This window comes from Puma concolor, chromosome A1 (genome assembly GCF_028749965.1).
Source record: "Puma concolor isolate L17-30 chromosome A1, mPumCon1.1.hap2, whole genome shotgun sequence".
NCBI lineage: Eukaryota > Metazoa > Chordata > Mammalia > Carnivora > Felidae > Puma > Puma concolor.
The window spans coordinates 124,572,932-124,599,725 of NC_141667.1; the positions used below are offsets into that span (position 1 = coordinate 124,572,932).

Consider the following 26,794-nt stretch of genomic DNA (forward strand, 5'->3'; position numbering starts at 1 on the left):
AAGAGGACCAACGGACTGACACAGAACACGGGAATTTTAAAAGATGACTATTTCACTCCTCATTTAATTTAGGGAGCATTATTATCCACTTTTACCTCTGATGAACTTAATAACTAACTCCTTTAGAATTGAAAGGATATTGGATAGAAAAAGCTCCAGAAAGCTCCACACCCAGCTAGGTTACTGGTTTATTCCAGGCACTCTAAGGGAAGCAGAAAAGAGTGGGGAACCATTTGAAATTAAACCATTTGAAATTATTTCCTTATCAAACACAAACATGGAGTTTACCCTCAGGCCTCCAGATCTTGATTATAAGTGTACTGATAAGCCTAAATACCCCAGGAAAAAAATAATAAAAACACCTTAGAGTTTGAATGAGGCTTTCACAAAAATTTAGAATGCCCATCTCTTTTTTATTTCACTAATCTCAAAACATCCGTTCATCCAAGAATTACAATTTTCAGGGAGAGCAGCTCAGGGAGACTCCCCTTAGTCTCCGTCTCACCTCTCTTGACTTGTGGAGTCTTTTTTTTTTCAAATTTTTGTTTTTAAGTTTATTTATTTTGAGAGAGAGTGCAAGCAGGGAAGGGGCAGAGAGACGGTGGGGGGGAGAATCCCAAGCAGGCTCTACACTATCAGCACAGAGCCCGAAGCAGGGCTTGATCCCATTGAACCTCGAGATCATGACCTGATCTGAAACCAAGAGTCGGATGCTTAACTGACTGAGCCATCCAGGCGCCCCCTGACTTGTGAAGTCTTGAGTAATCCTTTTTGCCATCTTTGGCTTTGCTGGACAAACCCAAAAGCTGACCCCAAAACTGGTGACCCTGACGTGATAAGCCAAACCCCGAAATGGTGACCCTAAAGTGAAAGTGATAGCTTTGAGAGGAAGATTTTTAGGTGGCAGAATCGACACGTTCAGGAAAAAATGGGACATTGTCCGGACTTCGGATAGACCTCATCCTGGACAACAGTGGAGACTAGGCCCACAAGTGACCAAGGCAAATGATGTCACCTGGGGACAACTTAAGAAGCGCGATCAACATGTAACCAAAGTAATGTGCCATGGCGGAGGGCCACCAACCCCAGAAAACAGGTTTTTTAGCATATCTGGCTGTGGTTTCTCAAAACTTGGCTAAGCCCTCCAAATGATCTACACCATAGTGGCCTCCTCGAGACATCATGAATGACAACAGATTGCCCTCCTCAACTCCCATGAACAAGATTCTTTAAAAAAAAAAAAAAAAAAAAAAAAGAGGGATATGTAGGAAATCAAATAACTATGTCCTGGTTAAGGAGATTATAGGAAACACATTACACGGCTTTCTGGCCCTGCAGAGGACACCTGACCACTATCTAGTTAAGGCATATTTAGGGACTGGTCCTGCCTGTGCTCATGAATTCCTGAGACCATGTTATCTATGGAATAGCTCTTTTGTACTCTTGGGAATGCTTGTTTCTTTGCGCGCTTTCTATAAGTTCTTACTGGCATGTAGCCCCTGACATATTGCGCAATGTTTTCCCTATAACATATACCTAATAAATACGGGAGCTTGTCAACAGTTCGGGGAGACTTCCCTTAGCCTCGCTGTCACCTCTCGACTTGCGGAGAAAAAAAAAATTCAGCTTTGGAGGAGCTTACATTGATGCTTTGGAGGAGCATCAATGTAAGTAATGAATTAATTACATTAATTTCATGTAAGCCTCTCATTAATTCTCCTTGGTACCTCTGGGAAGGGAGTACTAACCATTATCCCGTTTCAAGGTCGAGGAATGTTACCATCCCAAGAACGGTGGGCCCTGCCCAGGGCCTTGGGTGACAAAGGCCAAGACTGAGAATTCTCCTTGGCTCAGTCTCTGGCCTATACCCCAGCCCTACTTCTTACTTTGGCTGAGAGCCCCTTAAAGGAGAGCATTCCTGTTCTTCAACACAGGAACAGCCAGCCCTGGGAGCTATCATAGCTTATGTTTAGGGAAATACACAAACTTTTTCTTCCTGACAATGAAGTCATATTCTCTACCAATGGGAAAACTTGTGGGGGTGGTACGGGTGAATGAAAGTGGAAAATTTCCCAAAACTCTTGGCCTACTTAACCGCCCTGACAACACACAGTTATAGTGTTTGGGGGTTGGGGGCTGTTTCTTTCCAAAGGAAGCATGATTAGTTGGCTGGTTCAAATACTTTTGAAGAGATTTAGAAAATGGTTAACAACGGTTTAAAAAAGTGGCCAAGAAATCTAACCTTCAGAGATTCTTGTAAAGCATGGGACTCCTGTAAAGACCTTTAAAAGTCACTATCATAACAAGCCCTACCACTTGTAATATTATAAGGAAAAACTCTTCAGTACATGCTAATGCGTGATAAACAGCCATTGCTCAGGTGACCTATCTTAAGCCTTCTTTTACAGAGAACGAAGTCACTGATCTGAAGTGAAGTTTATTTTCCCCAGGTGCCACCACTCTGGATTTGCCCTCCCTTGAGTGCTGTGCTGGTTTCTACATTTATACACAAACCAGCTGCGGCCACCTTCCCAAGTTCTCCGCAGTTCCCGAAACCACCTTTTACTGGACAGGATCCCTGGAGGTCCAATTCTATTTTCTGCAGCAAACATACACAAAACAAATTGGTAGCAAGGTTCAGTCACTTCATGTCCTTCCAGAAAACATAAGTTGTTAAGGTTTCGTATAAAATGGGGCACTTGGGTGGCTCAGTCAGTTAGGGCCCAGACTCCTGATTTCGGCTCAGGGCACTATCTCACGGTTCGTGGGTTTGAGCCGCATGTCCGACTCTGCACTGTCACCTTGGGATTCTCTCTCTCCCTCTCTCTGTCCCTCTCCTGCTTGTGTGAGCAATCTCTCAAAATAATAAACTTAAAATAATAAAGGATGGCAGTGCTATTTGTGTGTGTCTGTGTGTGTGTGGTCACAGAATTAGTAAATTTCAGAGCTGGGAAAAACCATAAATCACCAAATCATTCGTTTTCAATAATCAAAACTTCTTGTTTCTCAGGAAATTAAGACAAACATCCAATTAACACTTAAACAGCCTTAGATGGAGAAGCCCACAAGTTGAGGGTAATAGATGTGAAAGGGGAACTCTTAGTTCTACAATTAACAAAGCATGGGACTCCTTTCAGTTTCCCCAATGTTCCATTTTCATGTTTTGGGCATTGATTATCCTGTAATAAATTTCCCCCATTAACTCTCCTACCAATCACTTGGGGGTTGGGTTTTACTTTGGGAATCAGAGGCATTTGTACCATACTCTGAAACCTCTGAAGGCCAAGTGTTGTGGACAATACAACCTCCGCACTTAATGAGACAGGCAATCTCACACATAGCCATTAAATCTGGTCTAAAGAGACAAGAGGGGCACCTGGCTAGATCAGTCAGTAGAGCCAGCGACTCTTGACCTTGGGGTTGTAAGCTGAAGCCCCACGTAGGGTGTAGCGATTACTTTGAAAAGTAAAATCTTTAAAAAAGACAGAGAGAGAATAAGAAAATGAATTGCAAATGGGTGTTTCCCTTCTCTTTGAGGATTTTTCAATCTGCTAACAATGGCTCGGGTGTAGGCAGGCACCTGGGTGCTTTCGTCCTCACCCGTTATAAATATTTCCTAAGCAGGGGTCGCAGAATCCCATCAGACCAGAGCTCTAGGTGTGGTCACCTCTTTCCCAGGCTGTCGCAACAGCCCCCTCAGTCTCCCCATCCCAGTGTTCTCCCGACCCCCCAATCCAGCCAACGCTTCAATGGCTCCCCCACAGCACACAAACCCTCAGCTGGGCACTCAAAAATATTTCCTAACCGGTCCTAACCTAATCCGCCAAACTCCCCCCCCCCCCCAACAGCCCTAGCACTCGGTCCAGTCACCCAACAGTCGTCGTTCCTTTACCTCTAGCGCAAAGCTCATGCTCTCCTTCCGCAGACGTCCCTTTTTCCTCCCTCCCTTCTCCAGAGGTCCTCTTCCCCTCTCTCAGCTTCTTCCAACCCCCAACCGCTGCAGGGAGATTAGTCCCCACCCCTCAGGACTCTGCTCAGATTTCACCTACCCCAACAGGTCCACTGAGATCCCAATTCACTCCCTCCTTTTCCCCGAAGCACTTTCTCTGAATACGCCGGCCTCTGCTTCCACTCGTGGGGCTCCCAAGCGGCCTCCCGGCACCAGCCTCCCCCCTCCCCCCCCCGCCCCGGCAGCTACTCAGAAATCGCTGCCCAAGGAGAAGAGTTGCACAAGCCTCTCGCAGAAGTCCCCCGGGACGGGGTGTGGCGAGACCTGCTCCGAGCACGCCGACTCCGGGCACCGGGAGGCCGCTTGAAATGCTGAGCGCCTTTAGTTCACGGCCCAGAAGACGGGCGGGCGGCGCAGGATCTCCACCCTCCCGGCCTCCGCCAGCGGCTCGCGACCGACAACCGGATGAACAGCGGCGGGGCTCCCGGGTGGGCTTTGGGCCGGCTCCCAGCCCCTCCCCGGACGCTGCGCACACCCCACCCTGAGTCAGTCCACCTCGCCCGGGTGCCCGCCGCTCTCGGGGCGCTCTTTGGGGAGCTCGGGGGCGCGCCAAACCCCCCAAGGGCCCCGCCCTCACCTCACCCGCTCCCTAGTCCCAGCCTGGTCGGGCCCGCGGCCGCCGCGCCTCACCTCTTCTCTTCTCCAACCGGCAGGGCACTGGTTTGTTCCGGACCTGATCCGACCAGATGAGACCGCACCAGATACACTGCACCTGCCACCAAGCTAGAGAGGAGCAGCGGCGCGCCTGACGTCACGGCCGCCCCGAGCGCCGCAAGCCCGGAGTCACCTGATCACCCTGGCAACGCGCGCGGGGCGGGGCGGGGCGAGGCGAGGGGCGGTGTCACAGCACGAGCCCCGCCCCCAGCCGCCTGGCCTCCGGGCGCCTACCGAGCGCTGCGGGTCGGTCGGTGCAGTGGGGACTGGAGACTGCCAGCCTGGCCTCCCTGCCCCCGCCTACGCTCCCGCCTCCGAGGCGGGTTGGACCTGAGACTCCCAACAGACACTCCTCTCTGGTTGGATCAGTTCGCCGAGACTCCAGATGATATCTTCTCGCCGCCAGTGCAGATGCCTGGAAGGCAGGCCTTGGGTCCCTGTTGTATCCTGCTCTGGCAGGGTTCGTTGTAGGCCGCTCCTCCTGGTGTCTGCTGGGTCTAGCTACTTCGGGGGATTATTTCCTGAGCTGTACGGGAAAGGACCGGGGCTAAGGCTGACTGGATTGCTCTCCGGCAACTTTTCCCCATAAACTTTACGGCAAGTAGTGCAGCCTTTGATACGGAATGTGGTTAAGACCTCATTCATTCAGGCTCAGACTTCCTGTCTTAAGTCCTTCCTCTCTTCCAACGGAAAGAGAAAATCACCAAAACACCCCCTGAGCAAAGTCGAGGAGAAACCTAGGAGTCCAACTTGCATAGATTTTTTTGTTAGTCATTTCAGAAATTGATCTTCCTCCAGTGCCCTTCTCTTGCTTGCTATAACCATAGGCCTACACCTCTACTGGCTTAGACCATCAGCTTCATAATGAAAATTTCACATCCTGTGGAGGTCCCAGTTTGAGAACCCCTGCTTATCTCACCACTTGACTTCTTCCTGATTGAGTTTCAATTAAGTTGTAGGATCATTCCCTGCACTGCTATGGACATTTCATATACATTGTCCTTCCCTCTCAGACTATGGGATTTTAGACCTGTAAAAATAAAAACCATAGCCCCTAAACGGTGTCACTTTGGCCAAGTCACAAAACGGAGGATTAAGAACGTAGCCTAACTACAGTTTCAACTTCTGCCATAAACATAGGAATTTTCTGATCAGCACCAATGAGGCAATCTGTAACCTGGTGCTCTCCATCCTTTAAAGGAAAATGAGGTAATCTGCCTTATACGAAGTCTTCTACTCCACCCTTCTAAAGGAAGGTGACCTGGTGTGAAAGAATCCTATCCTTTCTTTTGCTAATAACTTCCTGCCCCAACCACCTTTTTATAAAACCTTCCATTTTATAGAAGAGCACTCCTCTCTGTTTGGTACATGGGATGCTACCCGATTTTGGAATCATGTAATAAAGCCAGTTAGACCTTTAAATTTCCTCACTTGAAGGGTACCTGAGTGGCTCAGTCAGTTGAGCATCCAACTTTGGCTCAGGTCATGACCTCATGGCTCCTGAGTTCCAGCCCCAAATTGGGGTCAGTGCTGACAGCTCAGAGCCTGGAGCCTGCTTCAGATTCTGTGTGTGTCTCTCTCTACCCCTCCCCTGCTCACTCTGTCTCTCTCTCAAAAATAAATAAAAACATTTTAAAAAGTGAAATTTCCTCAGTTGAATTTTATTTAACAGACAAAAAAAGTTATTTTATCATCAGTTTATAGTGAGCACCTTTTGGCAAATGCCCAGCTGACTAAGGCATTGAAGATCAGGAGTTTATGGGTAATGTGTCTCATGTTAAAATACCACCTGTACTGTTTATTATTTACTTGATAGTTGTGTTTAAGCGATACTTTTTTACTTTGATACACTTATTTTTATTTTTGAAGTTTATTTATTTTGGAGAGAGAGAGCAAGAGTACACCAGTGGGGAGGGGCAGAGAGAGAGGGGGACAGAGAGAATCCCAAGCAGGCTCCACACTGTCAGCGCAGAGCCTGATACAGGGCTTGAACTCACGAACCTCAAGATCATGACCTGAGCCAAGATCAAAAGTAGGACGCTTAACCTACTGAGCCACCCAGGCGCCACCCCCCCATACATTTATTTTTCAGAGGAACACATATAAATGGGGGGAAAGACAGTTGTGAAAGGTAGGAAAAAAAAACCCATAGCTTCAGACAGAAGGAGTTGTACTAATAGAGGAGATTGAAAACATCAGCCCAGGTTCCAAGGGGCAGAGATCAGTGGGCAGGAAGATACTGGGAGCAGGGCAGGGGCAACCAGACCTGGGGTGTATGCAGAGCTGAGGAAGGGAACTCCAACTGGACATCAGGTAGGGCAGGGATAGAGTTGGGCCAGAATAAAGTTTGAAGGATATGGTGGAAGGAAACGTGCTGGGAACTGAGACAAAGAAGGACTTGGAGAGGAAGGAGAAGCAGCAGTGGTTTGGGAAAGGGTTGCTGAAAGAGAGGGCAAGATAAAGAGAGATCCAAGAAGGGGTGTGAACAGCATTTTGAGAAGGAATGCTGAGTGATTCCAGTGTCTTTCCAAGGTTGGTAGGGGAACACAGCATTGTCTGTTGGCCTCTGAGGAATGAAGATCATTCAGGCACACTCCCAAATCATATTTGGACCATCAGGGGGCAAGATCTACCCTTCAGAGAACACTGATGCTGAGGGAAGACCAGAGACCGCATGTCCATAACTACACTCTGACAGTAAGACTTTTTTGGCTGGAAAATTTTCCAGGCCCTTAGGGGGCAAGCATATGCCTCTGAAATTCTAATGAGGGCAGGGCAAGGTGAAGACGGGAGTATAAGGCAGGGATAACTGCCTTAAAAGGGAAGAAAGTTTCTCATGCCAGCTGGGACGCGTGGGGGTTATGCTGGGGAGGAAGAGATGATGAGACAGGTTTCAGTAAGGCCCCTCCCATTTTACTGGGTTGGTTGGGAGTGAGAGGGCCTGGCTATCAAAAGAAAAACAGAACATTCCCCACCCCCACCCCCACCTCCACGGTGAAGAAGTGCTCTCATGTGAGTCCAAACCCCAAGAGTGTTGCTGGCAGCATCCAAGGACCAGAGAGACGTGGCCAGGGAGTACATCCTATGTGGCGCTTTTCTAGAATTTGACCTCAAGTCCCAGGACTCAGCAGTGGGGCCAGTGGTAGAAGTTGCTAGAATTTCACCAAGTTTCTTTACAACAGCAGTGAGCCTCCTTCCATCCCTAGAGATAAAGAAAAATGTCTGTGTAGAAGGCCCCGACAAAGCATATTTTCGGTAAAAGTTCATTAGCCACAGAAACTACAATGGCTTTTCCACATTTGTGAATTCAGGAGAACCATCTTCTTCTTCTTTTTTTTTTTTTTTTAATTTTTTTTTCAACGTTTATTTATTTTTGGGACAGAGACAGACAGAGCATGAACGGGGGAGGGGCAGGGAGAGAGGGAGACACAGAATCGGAAGCAGGCTCCGGGCTCCGAGCCATCAGCCCAGAGCCCGACGCGGGGCTCGAACTCCCGGACCGCGAGATCCTGACCTGGCTGAAGTCGGACGCTCAACCGACTGCGCCACCCAGGCGCCCCCAGGAGAACCATCTTCTAAGGATGGCAGAGGCAGGCATGATGCAGTGGTTGGGAGCCTGTGCTCTGAGATTTATCCATTTTGTGAACTTGGGCAAGTTACCCATTTTCTCTGAGCCTCAATCTAATCTGTAAAAGGGAGCTAATAACACCTACCTCATAAGAATATCATAAACTTTACGTGAATTCTTGATCAAAAGAAGAATCCAGATTCAAGATTTTTCACAAGGTCCTTTTATTTCACTTTCTTTTTCCCTTTTTTAAGTAGGCTCTACTCCCAGTGTGTGGCTTGAGCTCACAACCCTGAGATCAAGAGTCACACGCTCTATCAACTGGGCCAGCCAGGTGCCCCTTCACAAGGCCATTTTAAAAACCATCATATTTCCCTGTATCCCATTTGTTCACTCAACAATTGGATGAAAAAATATTTCTTTAGATGCCTAATGTGTACTCAATGCTGTGATAGATACTAAAGGAAAGGTGTTCCCTCACCTTGTCCTCCAGGCATCTGCCTCCTGATGGGACAGCAAGATCGCATGAGACCTGGAGGAACCCTGTGAAGTTGAATGCTCAACTAGGTGGTCATGCCCTTCTGTGCCTGCAGCATTCGACGAGAGGGAGGCCATGCCAGCTACATTGGCCAAGCTGGGATACACAAAAGGCAGGGTGTGGAGAAGAGCCTTGAAAGGCAGGATTTGGAGAAGGGGGAGAAAAGAGAGCATTCTTAATCTTGGTCCTGTCATCCAGATGACATGAGCGCCTGGGACAGGGGCTCAGTAAATATTTGCTGAATGAGTGAATGAGTGAATGAATGAATGGCTAAACAACTAAGCAAAGACAACAAAATCACAGAACAGTGGGCACAACTGTAAGACCAGCCTAAGTGGACCAAGGAAATGGTAGAGTTGTGAGAAGTAAGGTAGAGACAGAGCAGACTGTGGAAGAGCCTTGGAGAGAGCAGAATCTTCTGGTAGGAACATGGGCTTTGGAGCTGGAGTGACAGGTTGCATTTGGACTCCATCACTTACTGTTCATGTGACTTAAGCAAGTTACTCAACCTCTCTGTGTATCAGTTTCCTCATCTGGGAAAAAATAGGGATAACATTAATAACCATAGCATCATTTTGAGAATTAAATGAGATAATGCATGTGAAACCGTAGCACAGTGCCCAGCATGCAGTAAATGCTCCAAGTGGTTAGCTTTTATTCTTGGTATTAGCTTTATCCGAGGCCAGGAAGAAGAGTATACATTCAATATGAAAACTACAGGGAGCCACTGGAGCTCCTTGAAGCAGGAAATGGGGATGGGATGCAGTCTTTTGTAAAGAATCATTGGGCAGCAGAATTCAGGCTGGTCAGAAGGTAAAGGGCAACCACGGCAAAGATGCAGCCGCAAAGGGTAAAGAAGAGCTGACCGAGGACTGGAAACAAGGCTTCCTCAAAAAGAGAAAGCCTGCCGCCAATAGCTCATGGATTTGTGGAAGTTGGAGCCTGGCATGCAGAAGTGCTCAGTAACTCTATGAAACGAACTTCTCTACATGCTGTGCAAGATGAATGACATCTTTCTAGAGCTCACAGGCTTAATGGCAAATGCTAGTGGGATTCCTCTACGTCAAGAACAAAGAGGTTTTTTTTTTTTAATGTTCATTTATGTTTTCAGAGGGACAGAGAGAGTGTGAGTGGGGGAGGGGCAGAGAGAGAGGGAGAGAGAGCATCCTAAGGAATGCTCATAAACTGTGAGATAATGACCTGAGCCTGCGATCATGACCTGAGCCGAAAGCAAGAGTTGGATGCTTAACTGACTGAGCCACCCAGGCGCCCCAAGTTCAGAGAGTTTTAAAACACTGGAAAAGTCCACTAAGACCTGGCCTCTGGTTTATTTCAATGTCTTCCCATTATGGGAGCAGACAAATGAACACATGTGAAAGGAAAGCCAGTGAATGTGGCCAGCACAAGCACAAAATCCAGCGCAAGATGACCAGATTCTTTGTGTGTGTGTGTGTCAGGGTATTAAAGAAATGAGAAAAAAATTATGCTTCTTCTACTGTTTCTTAGCTCACTGCTCTGCCAGAGTCTAATGGAATTTGAGGTCCATGTTAAGGAAAAAGAGGCAAACTCATCACTTTGCTTCTGGCCATGGATCATGGTTTTTGGTTTTTATCTGAGCGATGGGTCTCACACTTTTGTGCCTCCTTTTCTGACCTACATTTTCAAATTCTAATTTGTTATTTAGGAATATCTCCATTGCAATTGACTAAAATGCTATTCAAATTGGTTTAAGAAAGAAGGAGAGGGAGGGTGCCTAGGTGACTCAATTGTTAAAGCATCTGACTCAGATTCGGCTCAGGTCATGATTTCACTGTTCATGAGTCTCAGTCACACTTCCGGTGAGCTCAAGCCCCTCTTCAGGTAAACACGAGCCCCACTTCTTTTCTATATATCTTTCTCTCTCTCTCTCTCTCTCTCTGCCCCTCACTCACTTGCACCTTCTCTCTCTCTCAAAAAAAAAAAAAGGAGAGAGATTTTATTTATCGGCTCATGAAACCAAAAATCCAGAGGTGAATCTGAGCTTCAGGTAAAGCTGGATCCAGGCATTCAAACACTGTCACCATTGTCCCAAGGAATCTCCTCTCTTGCTCTGTCTCTCTACATTCTCCAGCAGTGCCTCTGGCAGAGTCAGAATTATATTCTCACAGCAAAAAGTCCCAGCAAGCAAAAAGGATTACCTTTCCCAATGGTCTTTTTTTTTTTTTAATTTTTTAAAAAAGTTTATTTATTTATTTTGAGAGAGAGAGAGCAGGGGAGGAGCAGAGAGCGAAGGAGAGAGAGAATCCCAAGCAGACTCTGTGCTATCAGCACATAGCTGGATGTGGGGCTCCATCTCACGAACTGTGAAATCATCATCTAAGTCGAAACCAAGAGTCAGACTCTTAACCAACTAAGCCACCCAGGTGCCCCTCTTTCCCAATAGTCTTAAGAAAAGCTCCAGTTTGGAGTTTTGTTTTGTTTTTTTTAATTTTTTTTATTTATCTTGAGAGTGTGCGTGCAGACGGGGGAGGGCCAGAGGAGAGAGAGAGAGAGAGAGAGAGAGAGAATCCTAAGCAGGCTCCATGCTCAGCACAGAGCCTCATGCTCAATCCCACTACCATGAGATCATGACCTGAGCTGAAATCAAGAGTCAGAGGCTTAACTGACTGCAACCCCCTCAGGTGTGCCCCGCCCCTCCCCCTCCACCCCCCTCCCCCACACACATTGGCGTCTTAGTGTTTGCACTGGCTTTGGGTAACTTGCTTTTTTCTGAATGTGTGGCTGGAGCCAAGAGATGTGATACCTTGGCTACTTCCATGCTCTTCTCTGGAGCTGGGGGTGGCGTTAGCCACCACCCAATTCCACAGTTGAAAGTGTTCAAACAATGGCTTCCCTAGGAAAATTGAAGTTTAGTTACCAAAACTAGGAAGCATGGATGCCAAGCAGACAAAAAACACAGCTGACCCCTACAGGCCACAAATACCCAAGCCACAAGCTTATGAAAGGCTCCTGTAGACAAAAGTAATACAACAGTCCAATAAGCTAACACTGAATCCAGTTGGTAGTCAACCCATCTTCTGTATTTCCGGGAAGGTTGCATCCGATGGGGAGCAAATTCCAGCACTCAGAGGTTTTAGCCTTGTTGAGACATGGCATAGAACCCGCCATTGGTTTTAGCTAAGTGCACTCTCCTCTCTGAAGTATTGTTTCTGAGGAAAGTGCTCCAGGGAGCACTTAATGCTTTAAATGTTGGTACAGTACCTCAAGAAGTTCTCAAGAAGCATCACATAAATGCGTGCATTTTTAATTGTGACTTTTTGGAGCACTGATTCCTCAAGTGACCTGGTATCGGACAATGATCTTAGGATCCCAGTCCTGGGGGAAAACACATTTTTCTCCTAGATGGTGACTCAGGGGATTACTGCAATAAAGTTCCCATCAATGGCTCTGAAGAAAAGCCCTGAAATATGCCAACCTATGTGTCCATTTGCATTTATACATATAAAATGGACTGCTAATAATAATTTAGGTCATGACATATGAAGCATGAAAACTCAGGGCAACATAAACCCACATATTCATTTAGTGCTTTTGCTAAGTGTCTACCATGTGCCGGGGACTATCCTAAGCTCTGGGGATGCAGGAATAAACAAAACAAATTTAGAGAATGCTTGCATATATGAAGCTTGCGTGTGTAATAGGTGTGTCCATTTGTATGCATCTTCCAGTGGCCTCTGTTATTGACAGGAAATAGACACCAACAAACAAACCTGGCAAAGTCTCAGTGAGTACCTCCTCTAGCCTAGACTTTCTGTCTCTGCTCTTCATACCTTAACTGCATTATTCTCTTCTTCCTAGGGATTAAAAACAGGCATCAGAGAGATGCAGACACCTACTCAAGGGGCCATGGAAAGTAAGTGGTAGGGTCAAGACTGAAACTCGTATCTCCATATTTGCCTTTTAACCACTACCCTCTCTTAGGGTGTGGATGGGGGGGATGATGGAGAGTGGTGGGGACTACGGCAAACTGGAGAACAACCTCTGTGCAAAGGGAGCCACTATTATGCAGCTCCAGCCACATGTCACAGGGAAATGTGGCCCACCATAGCTAGGTTTTCTGATTTTTCAAGAGGAGCCAGCAAACAGGATTTTGATGTGAAAACTAATTTTTAAAATACTGTGAAAACCAGAAACAATCTGTCTGGGTGTAATTCAGGCCCTGGGTCTGTCCCTCTACTAGAGGCCACACTGTGTCCAGGAGGGTCTCTGGGGAGGTAAGAGTCCAGATAGCAGCTCCGAAACTAAATGTGGGCAGAAAGCTGCAAAAACAGCTGTGATCCTTGCACAAAGTATTTCTCAGGTTGATTTTAAATTTTTTTTTTTTTCCCAACGTTTATTTTTGGGACAGAGAGAGACAGAGCATGAACAGGGGAGGGGCAGAGAGAGAGGGAGACACAGAATCGGAAACAGGCTCCAGGCTCTGAGCCATCAGCCCAGAGCCCGACGCGGGGCTCGAACTAACGGACCGCGAGATCGTGACCTGGCTGAAGTCGGACGCTTAACCGACTGCGCCACCCAGGCGCCCCATTTCTCAGGTTGATTTTAGAAGACTAAGGTAGAAAAACGGCGCCTTGTTTACTAAAAAAAAACAAAGTCCTTAATGAAGGTAAGAGTGAGGAAGCAGCTGGAACATTCCAACCTCCCCCCTCCCCCACCATGTGGAGGAGGTTGGCATAGAACCATCCTGTGGTGGGTTGACAGGCCACGCTTATCTGAAAGGGAAAATTTAACTTCAGGGCGGGCTTCGTGTTACATCTGAGGTCCTAATAATGATCATTATGCTGTCAGCACACAAGACATGGTTCAAAATAATTCTCCTCCTAAGAGTCACATTCTACTCGCTTCCTGGCCCTTCCTTGCCTCCTCTACCCTGTGGCCTCCCACGCTCAGCAAGCCTTTCCTCTTGTCCACCCCATTTGCCAAGGGTTGACAGGCAGGGGACACTGGGAGTTCTCATCACCGGGTGGTCTGGGGCTAGAACAGAGTTGGTGGCAGCTTCTCTTCCTGTCCTGGCTTTTAGGGGGGCGGGAGGGAGCACAGAAGAGCTTCAAACGTTTAAAAAACATTTGCACCATCCATAGAATGAAATTCTCTAAGACAATAGTTTTACTTAAAAAGTGTAAAGGAATTCCCATCCTCCAGATCTTAACAAGATCAGAAAACCTCTGTTTACTACAAGAATTGTTTCAGAGAGGGAGTGAAATCTGGCACATGAAAAATCCCATTTCTGCCCGCTCTCAAGATAGTAACTTTGCAGCCATATGCCATGAGTATTTCATCATAGCCAAACAGTACCGTGGTGCACTGGGGACAGATTTGCTGCTGCCGCCTCCTTCTGTTGCTGGAAGCATGTGGCACTGCCGTGAGAACCTTAGAAGATCAGGCAAGTGCTCCTGGCTGGGACCTCATACCTCTGTCTGTACCATGAGGCTTTCAATCCCAGCTCCTCTAGGCCCTGGGAGCCTTTTAAAGTAAAGGCCTAGATACTTTCTGAACAGGATGAGACAGAGAAAACTTGTACTCTGCCTTGCTCCCTTGCTTGGAAGATCATTTAAGATTAAGGAATGAAGTGACCTGGGGCGCCTGCATGGCTCGGTCGGTTAAGTGTCCAACTTTGGCTCAGGTCATGATCTCCTGGTTTGTGGGTTTGAGCCCCGTGTGGGGCCCTGTGCTGACAGCTCAGAGCCTGGAGCCTGTTTCAGATTCTTTGTCTCCCCCTGCCCCCCTCTGCCGCTCCCATGCTCACATTCTGTGTCTCTCTCTCTCTCAAAAATAAATATATGTTAAAAAAATTTTTTTTTTAAATTAAAGCAAATGAAGTGACTTTTTTCCCACTTGTGGAGGCGAGGGCAATGCTATGATTAGGAGGGTCCAGAGACCTGTCTTCCAGCCCTGGTTCATCAGCATCCTGGCCTCGGGACCCAGAACAATTTACTAAACCTTTTTAGGTCTCAGTTTTCTCATCTGTAAAATGGAAATAATAACAGGACTGAGCACATCAAGCTGTAGTGAAGGTTGGTGGGTGCACACAGTAAAAGCTGCTCTCTTTGCACAGAACTCACACAGACTTCACCATGGACTCCATGAATCCCCGTCACGCCCTGCCATCCACAACCTAGGAGAGGATACATACGCACACATAGGCTCAGTCTTGGCCTGACCGCTAGTTTCTGAGGCATCTTGGACACATAATCAGGAGTTACACGTGATGACCAGGGCCACTTTATTGTAATTCTTTAGTTGCAGCAACGAAGATAACAAGCTACCTTTGATCCCATTACATCCAGAGCCTTCTTTTAGATGTCACCTTTGCCTGAATTTCTGAACTGCTTTGGCCAACGTCCAGATGAGAATGTGCTTGTCCTGCCTCCTGCCCCAGGCACCTGGAGAGGCCAAAATGGCAGCTCTGTAGGTATGAAGTCTACCAGCATCAGACTGGGTGTGGCACTTGGCGCTTTGTACACATACACATTCCTGGGCTCCATTCTAGACCCACTGCTTCTGACTCACTGGGGCCAGGGCCTAGGCATCTTCAAGTAACAAGCCCTCCGAGGGAGCAGGCACACATCAAAGTTAGCATTTAGGACCCTCTGGTGCCTCAAACTGCAGATCTTTTCCTCAACCTGTTTCTCCTGATCTGTCCTACTTAACCAGATCATCGTCCCCCAGGGAAGCCAGTCCTCAAAGCCAAAAACCAGGAAGTCTCCCAGCTTCAGGACAGGCCCAGTCACCTCGTAGCGGAGTGAGGCCCTTCGCCTTTTACCACCTGCTCCTGTTCAGGCCTTCCCTTGATCTCACTCCAGAAACAGTGGTCTTGCTTTCCAAGCCTGCCCATTCTGGACGTCTTGATCTGATATGTAAACCTGGGGGTGCCTGGGTGGCTCAGACCCTTGATCTCAGCTGAGGTCATGTCATGATCTCACAGTTTGTGGGTTCAAACCCTGTATTGGGCTTTGCACTGATGTGCGGAGCCTGCTTAGGATTCTCTCTCTCCCTCTCTCTCTACCCCCACTCAACTTAAAAAAACGTTTCATAAACTTTTAAAGAAATGTAAACCTGGCCCTAATACTCCCTTACTTAAAATTCTTTAGGGGTTTTCCATCCTCTGCAGGACTCAAAAGCCCCTCTCCCTACAACCTCAGATCTCCTGCCACTTCTATTCCTACAGGGAAAACTCCAACTAAACTTACATTATGCTCAGGTCTTGAATATTCCATGGGGCCGTGCACCTCTGGATTTCTATGGACACAGTTCCCTCCCCTGCAATATCCTTTCCCCTCTGCTACTCTTCCTTAAACCTCAACTGAAATGTCACCTCTTCTAGGACGCCTTCCCAGATGTTCCCAGGTTCCCAGTTCTGACTACTCCCTCCTTTATTTCTGTACACACCCCAAATATATCACCCATAACCCTGTATTGCTTTTATTTGCTTCTGTGTTTCTGCCCCACTAGACCATGTGCATTTTATCCATTTCAAATTCCAAACCTTTATCAGGGATGATAAAGTCCTTCAGGATCAGGCTCCTGCCCACCTCTCCACCCAGTCTCCTTGCACTCTGCCCCACCCACTTCACCCAGTCACACTGGCCTGGGGACTGTGGCCAAGAGCACCAAACTCCTTCCTGATTCTGGGTCTTTGTTCCTGAGGGGACCTTTTCCTCGAGTGCCCTCCCCTAGATCTTTCCCTGGGTGTCTCCATCTTAACATTGAGATCTCTGCTCTAGTATCACCTCCTGAAGAGAACTTCCTTGCCCAGCCATCAGAAGTAGTCTTTCTTCCCCATTTTCCTCTCTTATAATACCATAATATCTTCCCTCTGGAACACTTATCACAAGCGATCACTACTTCTTGTTTAAAATCAGCCTTATTGGGGCGTCTGGGTGGCTCAGTCGGTTAAGCGTCTGACTTCGACTCAGGTCACCATCTCACGGTCCATGAGTTCGAGCCCCGCGTCGGGCTCTGGGCTGATGGCTCGGAGCCTGGAGCCTGCTTCCGATTCTGTGTCTCCCTCTCTCTCTGCCCCTTCCCCGTTCATGCTGTGTCTCTCTCTGTCTCAAAAATACATAAAACGTTAAAAGAAATAAAAATAAAATCAGCCTTATTGAGGTATAACTTGCATAAACAAAAGGCATCTGTTTAAGTTCACAGTTAGAGGAGTTATGACCCATATCCATATATCCACCACTCGACTTAAGATACAGAGTATTTCCATAACTTGTATAATTTTCCTGATCCCTCTTTCCAGTCAGTATTCTGTACCCACTTATGGCCAGCCCCAGACAACCACTGCTCTACTTCCTGTTCCCATAGCTCCATTTTGCTTGTTCTAGAACCTCATTTAAATGTAATCACAAGGTTGTATTCTTCTGTCTGGCTGCTTTCAGTCAGCATAATGTTTTGGAGGTTTAGTCATGTTGTAGCACTTATCAGTATTTGTGTCTTTATTACTGAGTATGAATATTCCACAATATATCTATTGGCCTGTTGATGGACACCCGGGCCATTTCCAGTTTAGGGCTATTATGAATAAAGCTATTTTGACAATTTGCATGCAAGTCTTTGTGTAGACACCCATTTTTATTACCTTCGGGTAAATAACTACATTGGATATATGATGGAGAACTATAAGATGGTAAGTGTATGTTTAATTTTATAAGATACTGCCAACCTTTTTTCCAAAGTGTTTTTCCATTTCACACTCTTACCAGCGGTGTGTGAGAATTCCAGTTGGTCCACATCCTTGTCAACACTTATTACCAGTGTTTTCAATTTTAGCCATTCTAATGGGTGTATGGTGTCATCTCATTGTGGTTTTAATTTATATTTCCCTAATGGCTAATAACACTGAACAAATTTTTCAAGTACTTACGAATATTTGTATATCTTCCTTTAAAGTATTTTTAAAAATCTTTTGCCGTATTTTAATTTGGTTGTTTGCTTTCTTTTTATTTACATATTTCTCCGTATGTTGTAGATGCAGATTATTGTCAAAAATATGAGTTGCAGAACTCTTTTCCACTCTGTGACATATAATGCTGTCTCTCCTCCCTTTTTTATGATTGGTTCTACCTGTGATCTAAGAAAACTCTGCCTATCCCAAGGTCATGTAGATTTTCACCTCTGCTTTCTTCTGGAAGTTGTATAGTTTTTCTTTGTTAAATCTTTAGTTCTTGGATGTATTTCAAGTATGGTGGGAAGTAAGGATTGAGATCCACTGTTTTCCAGTTGGATATTCCGTTATTCTGGTACCATTTGTTGAAAAATCTATCCCTTCACCTGTAGGTATTTAAATTTTGTTTTCTTTTTCAAATTCTCATTTGTCTCTCCCACTAGACTATAAGCTCCATATATTTGTTTTATTTTAATCTGGGCTCTTTTCCACCCCTGCTACCTCCTTGCAGGTAGAGGAAGCAGAAGAAGGGCTTGCTTGCAAGTCACCTCTAGGGACTTGATTCTAGGGAGCAGTGGAGCACTGCTCTAGGGAGCACTGATTCTAGGAACAGTGGAGTGGGACAGTGGATGAGAAGGGAAGAAAGCCAGGACATGTGTGCTACGGAGCTGGTCAGTGCTGTGGGCAACCGGGGCTCTGTCTGCTGGGACCTGCTGAGTGCACTTCAAAACTTCCACCGAGTGTCAGAGAAGGGAGCCTCTATCTGCTAACCCCAGCCCCTAATCTCCTCACACTTGCAGGCCCCGGTGCTTGCCGTGGGCAGAAGGCAAGAGCTGTGGGGGGCAGCTAAGCCCAGGGGCTTCCACCTGCTCCAAGCTGGTTGCCAGGATGCCAGATGAGTAAAAGGTGGGTCAGAAGGATGAGAAGAGGGTCACCAGAGGTTTCTGATACACACTCATTCAACAAGTATTTATCGAGTGTCTCCTCTGTGCCAAGCATTGTGTTGAGCAGTGGAGATAGTCATTGAGAGCCAATCCCTGTCCTTATGGGGGAGACAGACAGCAACCAATTCGGTGACTGACATATATTATATCAAGAAGAGGTAAGCGCTATGAAGAAAAATTAAACAGGGTAAGAGAATTATGAAGAGGAGGGTGGGGATATGGCTCATTTTGACCACCAGGAAGTTTCTCAGAGAAGCTGATGTGACAGAGAATGAGCCAGGTGGATACCTGGGAAAAAACATTCTAGGCATATGGAACCACAAGTGAAAAGCCTTGTGGTGGAGAAACTTGGGAGGTCAGCTCACTGGGGCTGGAGCAGAGCGAGGGGCAAAGCCTGTAAGATGGGGAAGAGGGTCTGGCAGGCCTTAGATACGAGTTTGAATTTTATTCTGACTCTGATGGGAAGCCACTGGAGGGTTTGCAGAACAGTTATAACTCGGGCTTATGTATGATATAAAAGCTGTGTGGGGAGCAGCTGGGTGGCTCAGTTGTTTGAACGTCCCACTTCAGCTCAGGTCATGATCTCACGGTTTGTTTGTTCGAGACCCACATCGGGCTCACTGCTGTCAGCCTGTCAGCACAGAAGCATGCTTCAGATCCTCTGTTCTCCTCTTTTTATGTCTCCCCCACTTGCGCTCTCCCCCAAATAAATAAATATTTTAAAAAAAGGTATGTGGGGTGCCTGAGTGGCTCAGTTGGTTAAGCATCTGACTTTAGCTCAGGTCATGATCTCATGGTTGGTGAGTTCAAGCCCCACATCGGGCTCTGTGCTGACAGCTCAGAGCCTGGAGCCTGCTTTGGATTCTGTGTCTCCCTCTCTCTCTGGCCCTCCTCTGCTCATGCTCTGTCTCTCTCTGTCTCTCAAAAATGAATAAATGTTAAAAAAAAAAGTTTTAAAAAGTTATGTGGGATACCATTACACATATATTAGAATGGCTAGAATTAAAAAAAAAAAATTAAGTGCTAACAGCTAGTGTTGGCAAGATGCAGAGCAATGGCAACTCTCACACAAGCTGCTGGGAATGCAAAACGGTGCGGCCAATTTGCAGAAGAGTTGGTCAGTTCACATAAAGATAAACTTACACTTGACTGTGCAACCCAGCGATGCCGCCAAATGAAATGAACCTTACGTTCACATGCAAAGCTGTACACAAATGTCTGTGACTTTATTTACATAATCGCCAAAATTGGAAATAATTCACATCTCCTTCAACTGGAGGCTACAGTGTGGTACATCTGTGTGAGAATACTACTCAGCCATTAAAGCAAATGAACTGTTGATAACACACAAGACAACCTAGAGGGACCTCTAGGGCATTCTGCTTAGTGAAAAAAAGTTCAATCTCAAAAGGTTGCATACTGTGTAATTTCACGTATATACTAGTCTCAAAACAACAAGACTATATATAGAGTTGGAGAACAGATCGCGGTGACCTGGGGACAGGGAGGCAAGTAGCGAGAGCGGGTACATACAGAGAGGCAGCACCAGAAAGTCCTTCTGTGGCGAGGTAGCAGTCCACCCCTTGACTGTGGTGGTGGAGATGCAGATCTGTACACGGGACTTAAGTGCATAGAGCTATGCACACGTCCATACACACAAATGAATGCAGGTTATAAATGGTGAAAATGAATCAGGTCTACAGTCTAATTAGCAATAATGTACCAACGCCAATGTCCTGGTTTGGATATTTCCCAACAGCTCTATATGAGATGCCACCCATTGTAGGAGGCTGTCCAATGGATGGATCTCTTAACTTTCTGCATCTTCCTGTAAGTTTATAATGTCTTCAAAACTAAAAATTTAGAGACAAAACTCTGCCAGGTAAAAAGTTACAAAAGACTTTTTTTTTTTTTTAAATAGGGGACATTTGCAAATGGATGGATAGTAGATGACACTTGGGAATTGTTGTCAACTTCCTTGTATGACATGCTCATCAGATGTCCTCCTTCCTAGGTAATAGATGTTAGGATTTATTTTTATTTACCTATGTATTTATTTTGAGAGAAAGAGAGAGAGAGAGAGGGCACAAGTAAGTGAGAGGCAGAAAGAAAGAGAATCCCACAAAGAGCAGAGAGAGAGAGAGAGAGAGAGAGGCGGTGCTCACCCAAGGCTCATGTTTTACCTGAAGAGGGTCTTGCCCTCACCCAAAGCGGGGCCTTGAACCCACCTGATGTAGGATGCAAACTCACCAACTGTGAGATCATGACCTGAGCTGAAGTCAGATGCTTAACAATTGAGCCACCCAGGAGCCCTGTGTTGAAGTTCTAGAAGTACTTTCAAACGGTTCAGCCAATATATATGCCTATGTATATACATCATTTTGAAATATGGCAAAAGGGAAACAATTATTGAATCTAGGTGGTGGGTTTATAGGTATTGACTAAATTATTCTTTTAACTTTATATTGGAAAAGTTTTGTAAGAAAAAAAAGTTGAAAGAGGGGCGCATGGGTGGCTCGTTCAGTTAAGCCTCTCTCTGACTCTTGATTTCAGCCCAGGTCATGGTCTCTCTCACGGTTCGTGAGTTGGAGCCCTGCATCACGCTCTGTGCTGACAGTGCAGAGCCTGCTTGAGATTCTCTCTCCCTCTCTCCCGGCCCCTCCCCTGTTCTCTCTCACTCTTTCTCTCAAAATATAAATAAAATTAGAAATTATAAAAAAGTTGAAAGACAGAAAACAAGGCATGAACCGCTGATAACGTACAATACGGATAGATATCAAAACGTCGTGGTAAGTAGAGGAGCCAGATTCAAATGACTACACACTGAAGGATTCGATTTTGGAAAAGTCAAAACTATAAGGATAGGCATCAGATCAGTGGCTGCCAGTGCCTGGGGATGCGGGGGGAGGGGTCGGTCACTAAAGAGCAAGAGGGACATTCATGACGCGATGAACATATTCTATACCTTGACCGTGATGGTGGTTACATGACTGTGTTTGTCAAAACTCACAGAACTTTACACTAAGAAAAGGCAAATTTTAATATGTGTAAATTATGCCAAAGGAAAAAAAAAGAGGAGGGTATCATGTGAAAAACCATTAAAAGACAAGCTACTTGAGGGCAAAGATCTTATCTGTCCTACGTTTGTTCACTGTGCTTATAACATACTTGACATCTAATAAGAACCGAGTAAATATTAGCTAGTATGTGTAGTAATTTTTTTACCCTAATTAAGCCCCTGCGTCACAGGGACCCTGGGCTGTGGCAGTCCCATGTGATACAGGCTGGGCACAGAGCACCTGCCCGACGGCTGTTCATTGAATGGGTGATTTGGCCTTGTCTTACTTACATGGGTTTGACGTTATCCCTGCTGCACCCTCTGGAACAGGGAGGTCCTTCAGTGTCCCGTACTCTGGTGTTCTCTGGCTGGAGGGAGCTCTGTGGGCCATCTGAGAGACCAGCAACAGCTCCAGGAAGTGACAACTGGCTGCTCCAACAAAAGCGGAGGTAAAGGAATTTCCCTTTCTCTGGAGACTTGTAAATCAAAACCAAACTTCCTTCTCCACAGACTAGCTCCTTTTAAAAAGAAGGAAGAACTTATAAATTCCCGTTGCAAGCATAAAATGCTAAATAAACATGACACTTTGTTTTCCAACATAATAATAACTACCATTTCGTTTTCTCAGTGCCAGGTCCCTTTATGGGTGCCGCGTTATTCTCACAGCAGCTCAATGTGGTGGCTGTTGTTAGGAGCCCACTGCACAGGTGAGATAGCTGAGGCTCAGAGAGGCCAAGGGACTTGCCCTTGGCCACAACCTGGGGTGCTCGGCCAGCTGACCCTGCACTTACTGCTCTACCGTGTAGCCTGTCACAGAGTGCCATCCCTCTTGAGCCACTAGCCCTACTCCCAGGGGACTGCTTTTATGTGGAGTCACTGTGGGTTCAGCAGCACCTTGTGGGCCATGGAAGTCTCTTCCTCTGGCACAGAATGGGATATTCCCCCTGCAGTGGGGTGAGGGGTTGCATCTAGGTCAAACATGGAAGGCAAGGGGAAGAGTGAGGGTGAGGGAAGGGAAGGGCAGGGAAGAACATGCAGAAAACACCAGATGCTCTTTCTGGCTTAAAAACACACACACACATACACACACAGGCATTAGGGAACACAGATTTTTATCACAGTTTGTTAGAAGGGAGAAGCAGGAGGGGGAGGAGCAGGCTGTAGAGTGAGAAAAGGTTTCTATCTAGACTTCAGATTTGGGTCCGAGGTCTGAGGATACTGACAGGAAAGATGGCAACGATGGTAACAATAATCACTGACCCAGTGCCGGGTGCCGAATTAAACACCTGAGAATGATCTCAGGTAGCTTTTCTATTATTTCCGTTCCCATTTTCAGATTAGAAAAGTGAGGCCCAGGGGCGCCTGGGTGGCACAGTCGGTTAAGCGTCCGACTTCAGCCAGGTCACGATCTCGCGGTCCGTGAGTTCGAGCCCCGCGTCAGGCTCTGGGCTGATGGCTCAGAGCCTGGAGCCTGTTTCCGATTCTGTGTCTCCCTCTCTCTCTGCCCCTCCCCCGTTCATGCTCTGTCTCTCTCTGTCCCAAAAATAAAATAAACGTTAAAAAAAAAAAAAAAAAAAAGAAAAGAAAAGTGAGGCCCAGAGAGTACATACACTAAATGATAGACAGATTTGTCATATGAAGTCAGGGAAGGACACACATGAAACAACAGTAGTTACCTGAGGAGGGTGCTGAGTGTGACAGAGGGGGAGAACTTTAGCTTTTTACTGCATTGAGTAAGATTTTTTACAATGGGAATGGTATCCATGGATGTGTACTTAAAAACAAAGGGGGGTGGGGTGGGTGGTTCTACAGACTGTGTCCCAGGATCCCATAATTAATTTGGGGCAGGGTCTTTGAGAGGAGAGCCCTCAATCCTTAACCAACCCGGCAGCACGCCTTTCAACGAGAGCGCGCACGGTTCTGGCTCCCCCACATTCCCCATGGGGCAGAGAGAGGAGGCAGAGAGAGGTGTTGGCTTTCCCTGGGCTTCCTGGGGGGACTGGACCGGTCACGCGTCTCGCCCTTCGGGGAGCCCATTGCTTGCGTTCCAGCCGCGGGGCCCGCCCACTGTCACGGAGTGGACTCCTGGCCAATCAGACCCGGGTGATGCCACGCCGGAGATGAGAGTGGCAGGAAATCAAGGTCAAGGCCCCGGACACAATGGGGCCATTGTCCATCTCCAGTCAGTTGACTCTCAAGCAGCAGTTCCCCGTCCACCCTCGCTCCTTCTCCTCTTCCCCGCCCCTTGCCAGGAAGTCACCTAAACCCCCTGCCTCCTTTTCACAGCCGCCGCCCAAGGGAAGCCACAACAATCTGAATCCTACCCTGGACGGAGGAGCTTGGCCGCCCCTGCATGGTCTGTTATGTCCACCAGGTGGCGACAGAGCACCACACTTCCGAGGGCGGGGAGGGGAGGGAGGCCGGGCGGGGGGCCAGCCGCTCACTTACTGATGGGGTGTGGGGGAGCCTGCCCTTCCCGCTTTATCAAAAAAGCTAAGTGAGGTCATACTTTCCTTCACCTTTTGTTCTGAGCTCACCAAGGTCTGGAAACTCAAGGGCTCTTCTCTCAACAAATGGCAAAATGGCCGTGGACTGCAGTCCTTTCCTTGATGGAGACGAAAGCTGAGGGAAACGTCTACTACGCAAATCACAGCAGGTGCAAATCACAGCAGGTGAAACTGACCACCGCTATGGCCTGGATTAATCAATTGGCTGATTGATTGATTATGTTACGGTATAAATGTTATCTCCGAAAGGCCTCCTCCCCTGTCTCAATGATGTCCTCCCATATTGTTCTGCCCCAAAACCAGCTGTAGTTTTCCTTCTTGGCCTGTATCACAGTTTGTAATTGGATACGTATTTTATTCTTTTCCACTAGAATATATGCTCCATGAGAGCAGGGTTTGGGTCTGTTTTGTTCACCAGTGTATCCTTGGCACCTAGTACAGGATCTGGCATACAGCAGGTGTTCAATAAATATGAATGAGTGCCCTATTGAGCCCTGGGTGTGGGACAGGGCTTCACGTTCCAGTCAGTTCTGCATGTGTGAACGTACTTCATGTGTGAATGAATGGGTCCAATGAGCGGGTGGGACCTGCCCCTATCAAATTAGAGAGGCATGCCATGGAGGCATTTGGGGGTTAAGACTTCTGGTGCTGGGCTCTGGCTTCACAATCCCACCTCCACCCCTCACATGCTGGGCAACTTTGCAAACACCACTTAACCTTTCTGAGTTTTAGTTTCCTCACCTGTAAAATGAAGATGAAAACGGCCCCTGTCTTCTGAGGTTGTTAGAGGGATTCTGAGAGATAATCATGGAAGGTGCTTGGCACAGGGCCTGGAACACAGTAAGCACTGGGTGAATATTCAGTAATACTGTTATTGCTGCTGTTGCTGTTGTTGGGGAAGCAACCTTCACAGAGGCCAAAGCCCGAGTGCTCAAGGCAGGTGCCAGCCAAGGTGAAGGGTCTGAGGCTGAGAGGGCCGTTCCACTGGTACCTGTCCCTTGTAAAGTTCTGGTTTGGTTTCTTCTGCGAACTGGCGCAGGAAGTTGAGGCTGATGGGGGCCCGTCCCTATCTCCGATGGCAGGTCTTATCCTCAGATCAGGGTCAGATCTGTTCTGCTGCAATCACCACTGGGGACACCCTCTTGCTACATCTCTGCCTCCCTGGGGCACTGTGGGTCCAGGCAGGCTCTGGCTTACTGTGCAGAAGTCAGGTGGGTCCAGGCCCTAGGGGCAGTGATGAGCAAAGTTATTTTGTCTCCTCCCTCAAAAAGCACTCCATCCTGGAGGGGAGGGGAGATGGCGATTAAAGCAACACTTAGTACTGCAATAAGGGGACAGGACAAGGGCCTGGCCTGAGCCATTCCCTCAGGAAGTGACTGGTGGGTTAGGACCTGAAGGATGGGGATAAGGAGCTATCTAAGAAGACCCCTCCCTTAAAGCAGCCCCTTCTGGGGACCGCTCCAATCACCCAGTGGAACATCAGGCCCACCCTGGGCCAAGCAAGTGGTTGGAAGGAGTAGATTAAAAACAAATGCACCCCAAGTACACAGGCTCCTCCTGAGAGCCCCTGCCCTTGCCTTGTGTCACCTGGAGACACGCCCACACCAGGTGAGGCCCCCAGCCCATCCCGGAGGAAGGAGGAAGAGCCTTTCAGGGAGGTGGGCAGGAAAGGCCTTCCACAGGGTCCGAGAGGCCTCTGAAGTGGGACGCCGGCAGCCTGCTCACCTGGCTCAGCATCCCTGGCTGCTACAGGGGGGTCTGCAGCCTCTCTGCAAAGTGGGCTGGGGCCGAGCCAGTGGTTCTGAGTGTCCCCACACACCAACCAGCCACCAGCACATCGGGGGAGCTGCGAGCTACCAGCTTTGGCAAATTACTCGACCTAAACCTCAGTCTCCTTGTTTATAACATAGGGGCAATAATAATAGCGCCAACCCTCATAAGGTGGTTTTGAGGATTTAGTAAGTAGATGAACTATCCTGGCACATAGTGGGCACTTAATAAACATTAGCATTACTGTGGTCCGGAGAGGTTAAGTAACTTGCTTAGAGTCTCAGGATTCAAACCCAGGTTCCTTGGACTCCAAAGCCTGTGTTCCTGGGAGGTGAGGGAGGTGGTTTCAGGTGCCCCAGGCAATGTGGGGTAAGAGCAGGAAGCAGTGGGGAGGCAGGGAGAGAACCCCCCCCCCCCCCCCAGGGCAGGGGAGGGGGTGATCACCAGAGCCCTGGCATCCCTTCTTGCCAGCCTGAGCCACAAATCTCTGGTCAACTCTGCCCCCAGGAGTCTGTGGTGCCTGCTCCCTCACCCACTTGGACCTGTTGGGCTCGCCCCCCTCCCTTCTTTCTTTTTCCGGGCCGAGTGCAGTAATCTCAACTAACAAAAGTGACCATGGCTACTCTGACGTGTGTGTGACGCCGACACTGGCCAGGCTGTGCCCCGTCAGTGTGCCAAGCTGAGCTCAGGCCCCGTCCCACGTGCCAGAGTGCACTGGCTTTGCCACCAACTCCCCTCTCCATGAAATACCCAAGCAGCCGTCACTTTTGAGACACGGATCAAGTGTGTTATAAGCACAATGAACAAGTCTAGGACA

At 47.5% G+C, this 26,794-nt stretch overlaps 1 protein-coding gene and 1 long non-coding RNA gene across 2 annotated transcripts in view; one reads left to right on the forward strand and one right to left on the reverse strand.

The window, feature by feature from the left end:
• The window catches only part of CYSTM1 (cysteine rich transmembrane module containing 1), a 62,631-nt gene extending 38,989 nt beyond the window's left edge, over positions 1–23,642 (reverse strand). The window contains exons 1-2 of the mRNA XM_086716522.1: positions 23,585–23,642; positions 21,992–22,129 (exon numbers count right to left, since the gene is read on the reverse strand). Coding sequence (XP_086572648.1) covers positions 21,992–22,129; positions 23,585–23,642 — 196 coding nt within the window. The remainder of the gene's footprint in view (positions 1–21,991; positions 22,130–23,584) is intronic.
• Positions 23,643–23,741: 99 nt separating this feature from the next.
• LOC147584427 (uncharacterized) lies at positions 23,742–24,734 on the forward strand. The gene is made up of 2 exons (XR_015249607.1): positions 23,742–24,056; positions 24,233–24,734. It is a non-coding gene; the product is annotated as an uncharacterized LOC147584427 (long non-coding RNA).
• Positions 24,735–26,794: the final 2,060 nt, after the last annotated feature.